General features: G+C 38.9%; 1 protein-coding gene across 2 annotated transcripts; it reads left to right on the forward strand.

The window, feature by feature from the left end:
* The first annotated feature begins 1,482 nt into the window (after positions 1-1,482).
* LOC138516816 (uncharacterized) lies at positions 1,483-5,828 on the forward strand. 2 transcript variants are annotated; one of them, XM_069632230.1, is made up of 2 exons: positions 1,483-5,662; positions 5,750-5,828. In XM_069632230.1, the coding sequence occupies exon 1, from the start codon at positions 2,617-2,619 to the stop codon at positions 4,711-4,713; it is 2,097 nt and encodes a 698-aa protein (XP_069488331.1). In that variant the 5' UTR covers positions 1,483-2,616; the 3' UTR covers positions 4,714-5,662; positions 5,750-5,828. The 2 variants fall into 2 exon arrangements, with proteins under 2 accessions (XP_069488331.1, XP_069488330.1); XM_069632229.1 differs by having other exon boundaries at positions 1,483-5,485; positions 5,588-5,821.
* The last annotated feature ends 609 nt before the right edge of the window (positions 5,829-6,437 follow it).

Raw genomic sequence — 6,437 nt, forward strand, 5'->3', positions numbered from 1 at the left:
TTTTTTGCCCAAGGGCGCAGTGGTCCAAGCCCACAATGCAGTGTCCCAACTTCTCGAACTAAACTTAATAACAACCTCTACCGCCACATGCTCAATGCAACATATCTTTCGGTTATGTATTTGCTTTCCTAGAGAACCAAGCCCTACGGAACTTCCCCACATACCAAACCTAGTCAAATTATTTCACGATGATAGTATCATTTTGTGGAATGGGAACACTGGTATTTGAGCCCAGGATTCGTGCAGAGTTTGCAACTGGACAGCAGGCTACATCGCCAATGGTGGAGCCATATCAGGGAGTCAGCCTTCAATCTAAGGGCCAAACACATGCTGGCATGGCAAAATATCGATACTTGGTTTCTTGCCTCCCCACCACACAATACAAAAGCCTACCCACTCTGGTTACCAGCTCCCCACTAAACAAGAACCTCACTTAGCATACTGCTGTCCCACCAGTACATATTACATGAATGGTTAATATTTATGTATGGAGTAACACTATAGATTATAAGAAATATCAGTGAGACTTTCCCTACAGACTATTGAGGAAAACGTGGCACAGTGATTAAAAGTGATTTGCTCAGGGTGGCAACATGTATCAATTGTGGTAGGCAGGGATTTAAGCCCTAGCTTCCTGGTTCCACAGTTTTAAATTTAGACAGCCCTAGCTTCTCTGGTTCCATCTTCAAGAATAGAACTGGCAGATCAAACTGAAACACATGTTCATAAAGCAAGTATGCATCACTTTGGCAATAAAAAGAAAGGGGTTAAGTCTGCCCCACAATCTGGTACATTGGCATGAAGATTAGGCACAGATCTCAGGAACAGGCCTTCAATCTGCTGATCTACCATTCCAGATGTGTACCATTTAGCCTATTTTCCTTGCCCATCACCCTATGTAAATCCAACAGATTGTCCACAAGATTGTGGAACTCTCCCGTCCCCTGCACACCCTTTATACTGTAGAAACAGTCAATATTTCTATACAATGGTAATATTCAGTTTCTTTCAGAAAAAAGAAGAAATTAATGAGAGAAGCTAATTCATGACACTATTATAATAAAACAGAATGATGGGGACCATCGGTTTTAATTGAATTTTAAATTAATTGTTATAGATATGAATTTCAATTCATTCATCATCCAGTCTTTGTAAACATAATAACATAAATGTGTTCATTTTGAGGTTACATTCAATATTATAATACAAGGGCATACAAGGTACTCATCACACTTTCTATACAATAGGCTTTTCACATGGTATATCCACAGAAAGTAGTGATGAATATTTTCTCGACGCGTTTCGGGGTGTCCCCTTCTTCAGGAATTGATAGCCCTCTTCATTGCCGTTAATCTTTGTTTCGTCTATAATGTATGATACAATGATCAAATTTTAGATTCTCACTGATAACTGTCATTTAACTCTTGGGAGAAATTTTTAATAATAATCACCTGGTTGTTATTCTCCCCGGCACCCCGTAAATTTTCAACAAATCCTGTAAAAAAACCTTAAACCTAGGTGTGCGCTAGGCAACACAAATATTGGATTCTTGCTCTCTGCCCCCCTAAAAATGCTTAGGGAGTGACACAACAGCCATAGCAGCACCCAATAGAAATACTAACAATCACCTCCGCCTCCCTAAGGGATGTCTTTTTCAAAGATCAATGCAATTACAGAAAAACACGCCACAACTTTGGCATTTAACGAAGAGGAAGCCACACGAATTTTAGGGCTTTTGAAGGAAATCGAAACAACCACACCAACAACGACTAGTCCAGAGAAACTTATTACACAATTGGAGAGGGTCATCAGAAGGGAGATATCGCAAAAACTACACGCTACTACATTAGCACAATACTACCGAGCACAAAGAATCCCAAGAGGACTAAGGGTATATTTAAGACCCACACTGTGCAAGGACAACCCAGATTTTGTGAAGAAATGGGAGCAGATCTTAAATAAATGCTCTTTGGATCTTATATTATTGACAATCGAGGAATTAGCAAAATCTGTCAGCAAACTCGACAGTGAAATCGAAGACCTGACAGAACAACTGTCGAAATTTAAAAACAAAGAGGAATTAACAACCATCATAGAGGAAGTGAACAGAACATTGGACAACTACAAAAAGGACATAGAACAACGCAAAGTCCGAAAATTCAGAAGAGATACGTTGGATTATCTTCAGGATATAGTATACTCCTGGCAAGAATACTACGCACAAAACAAAACCGCACCAGGTAGAAGACCACAAAACCACAAAACACCAATACCGGGACAAGAACCAAGTGGATCCAGTAGCGAAATACCTACAAGTGGGGACGAAGTTATCAATAGGGAGAACGCGGAAAGTGGACCGATTATACATACATCACAAGAAGCGACTACCTCTAACGCACAAACCACTCCCTCGGTTTTTTTAGACAAAAGACTACGCGAAGAGGCAATAAGAAATCTAAGATCGCGGAACAAACCAAACAACTAGTTGTTAATATTTCATCAAAACCACTATCCAAAGACCAAACGGACACATTGAACCTAGGTTTAACATTTATACCAACCCAGAATTCCAATTTGCTGGAAGAAAAAATCAATCTTCACAGACTGGCACGGAAAATGAGACTCAAAGTCTTTTTTGATTCACAAATGGGAATCAACACTACACAAGAGCCACATCAATACTTAGAAATGAAACCCAAGAGTCATTTCGACCCTCAAGTCAATAACATAACCATCAGAATGTTTGAAGAACAGATGATAAAAGATCTCAAAAGGGTTAATTTCACCAGAACAAGGAACTACAATACCAGGAGAAGGCAGAATGAAATCATCAAGAACCTTGCGGATGACAGAAGCCTGACCCTAAAACCGGCAGACAAAGGAGGGGCCATAGTTATTATGGACACTACATACTATGAGGAGAAGATTTTAGAGCTCCTAACAGATGAGAACACGTACATAAAAATTGAACAAGATCCGGTCAGAGAAATATCAAGCATTATTGAAACTACGCTTGAGGAAGCTGAGGACCAAGGATGGATTTCCAACAAGACTAAATTGTTTTTGATTAATGAACATCCTATTACTCCAATCTTCTATGGACTGCCAAAAATACATAAGAACTTGACAAAACCCCCCCTCAGACCGATTGTTGCGGGAACTGATAGTATCTTCAACCCACTAGCAGTTTATGTGGACAAGGCATTACAACCCATAGTCCAAACAACCACAACATATCTTAAAGATACCACAGATTTTCTCAATCACCTAGACACCTTAACAGATATTAACAGAAATGATCTACTGGTTTCGTTTGATGTACAGAGTCTATATACATGCATCCCACATCAAGACGGTTTGGAAGCACTCGAATGGTGTCTACTAAGAAATGAATGTGAAGCAAACAAAACCTTCCTAATGAAATTAAGCAAAATTATACTCATTAACAACTATTTCAGATACAGGACGCAGTACTATTTACAAGCATCAGGAACTTCAATGGGGTCAGCAATGGCCCCAGCCTATGCTAATCTATTCATGTACCATTTGGAGATGAAATGGATTTTGATACCAACAAAATTTAGCAAAAAAATCATCACCTGGAAAAGATACATTGACGATGTTTTCGTCATTTGGAGAGGACAACATCACGAACTAGAGGAATTCCTAAAATACATCAATTCAGGCCACGACAGAATCAAATTCACGATGGAAATTGGAACCCCTAAACTACATTTTTTGGACGTTGAACTAGAGATTGGGGAAGATGGGATAATCACCAATATTTATCACAAACCCACCGATGTTAACAACACGTTACACTTCAGGAGCCATCATCCGACGCATTTAAAGAATAATTTGCCCTACAGTCAATTCCTTAGACTAAAGAGAATTATCTCAACAACTGACACCCTGAGGAATGAAAACCTATTGATGACACAAAGATACAAGGAAAGAGGCTATCCAGAGTCTATCATCAAGAAAGCAGAAGAAAAAACACTCACATTGGAGAGGAAAGACCTCCGTATATCAAGAAATAGATCTAAGGAGATCCCATTTCTCTACGCTTTAAGATATTCAGCACAGAGTCATCACATAACAAGGATGATCAAGAAGAACTGGGGTATAATCAAATTGGATCCACAACTAAAGAGACTATTTCCTGAACCACCCATAATCGCCTACAAGAGGGGTCGGAACTTCAGGGATAGCCTAGTTAAAGCAGAAAGACCGAGAGTGGACAATCAAAGAACCCTCACCAAGAGGAAAATAGGTACGTTTGCCTGTCTCAGTTGTGGCAATTGTAACAACATAATGAAGGGAAGCTATGTAAGACACCCATCAAATGGCCAAAAAATCCCACTAAAGGATTTTGCCACTTGTGACACGAAATCAATCATTTATGGTTTAAGCTGCCCATGCGGCATTTACTATGTTGGACAGACACAAAGGAAAGCCAAGGAGCGCTGGAATGAACACAAAAGTAACATACGTACCAACAGTGTTAACTCACCTGTAGCAAGACATTTTTCCATAAAGAAACATAATATTTCTCAACTAAAGGTTGTGATTTTGGAAATTGTGAACAGAGCCCCAAGAGGTGGCAATCATGCCAGACGTATGAACCAGAGGGAAATCTTCTGGATAGAGAGACTAAACAGTCTAGCTCCCAATGGGATGAACGAAGATTACAGTTTAGCCTCATTTTTGTAACTAAATACTGTTTCCCCTGACCCAATCAGAAACCCAGTGTGGATACAATATCAATTGCTGTTAAATACATTTTTGAATTTGTTCAGTTCACTTAGGATGATTTTTTACTGACATAGGATGTATTAAGTTACAGACCATAGAATGTGAGCATGCTTCTCTTGAAATAGTAAACACACGGATGTCCAATATTCGATTAACTTTTGTCCGTGGTAAACAATAGATTTCCCAGAAGTTACATGAGACACTCCTCACATTTATCTTTCGACTCTTTTCACCTTTATTTCATTTGACTCAAACTCCCTGCACCAGTATAGATATACACCTATATACTATTGGTTAATTACACATTGTTTTCTAAAATATGTCCGTATGACGTCTGTTTTCCCGTCACACGCTGACGTTCTAAACATAGTGACGTCGTCACGCTTCGACGTGATGACGTCATAATGTAAATAGTGGCCATCTTTAGCGAAAACCGTGTAGAACGGTTCGAGCTACAGCACCGGCCATCTTCTCAGGAAGGAGGTAAGAGAATCCTTTGTAAACAGCTCCCCAATTGCATATCATGAGCCTAGAGGCCTTCACAGAATACTCTCCACAGAATGATCCCACCCCATTGTTTTCGTGTATCTAATATAGTATATATACGTGTTTTTACAGACACGAGTGGAGGAATCGCCCATTACTGCACTACCTCCGTACCTGAGGACTCTCTACATACCACAGCGACCCATTCCATGGATGTAGTAGCTTTTTACAGAAATACCGAAAGGTAATATTTTTTCTTAGATATTACATGACTAGATTTTCCTTCATGAATTAAGATCCCGTTTTTAATTGAGCTTTCCCTATTGTCTTTTTATCACATCTACAGGTTGAATAACCATTATTGGGCTGATATTGCTATTGATAATAAATCCAGTTAGGATATTCCACATTGAACATCCAGGTGATTATTATTAAAAATTTCTCCCAAGAGTTAAATGACAGTTATCAGTGAGAATCTAAAATTTGATCATTGTATCATACATTATAGACGAAACAAAGATTAACGGCAATGAAGAGGGCTATCAATTCCTGAAGAAGGGGACACCCCGAAACGCGTCGAGAAAATATTCATCACTACTTTCTGTGGATATACCATGTGAAAAGCCTATTGTATAGAAAGTGTGATGAGTACCTTGTATGCCCTTGTATTATAATATTGAATGTAACCTCAAAATGAACACATTTATGTTATTATGTTTACAAAGACTGGATGATGAATGAATTGAAATTCATATCTATAACAATTAATTTAAAATTCAATTAAAACCGATGGTCCCCATCATTCTGTTTTATTATAATAGTGTCATGAATTAGCTTCTCTCATTAATTTCTTCTTTTTTCTGAAAGAAACTGAATATTACCATTGTATAGAAATATTGACTGTTTCTACAGTATAAAGGGTGTGCAGGGGACGGGAGAGTTCCACAATCTTGTGGACAATCTGTTGGATTTACATAGGTTAAAACAACCCAGTGTCAAGGTTGTTATTCTCCCCGGCACCCCGTAAATTTTCAACAAATCCTGTAAAAAAACCTTAAACCTAGGTGTGCGCTAGGCAACACAAATATTGGATCCTTGCCCATCACCCTCCAATGTCCTTCCTTTGCATCACATCCCCGATGCCCCTTCAGCATCTTTCATACAATTGACTTTCAGACTTCCTTTCCCCTTTTGCA

This window comes from Ambystoma mexicanum, chromosome 6q (genome assembly GCF_040938575.1).
Source record: "Ambystoma mexicanum isolate Mex_15411 chromosome 6q, UKY_AmexF1_1, whole genome shotgun sequence".
NCBI classification, from domain to species: domain Eukaryota; kingdom Metazoa; phylum Chordata; class Amphibia; order Caudata; family Ambystomatidae; genus Ambystoma; species Ambystoma mexicanum.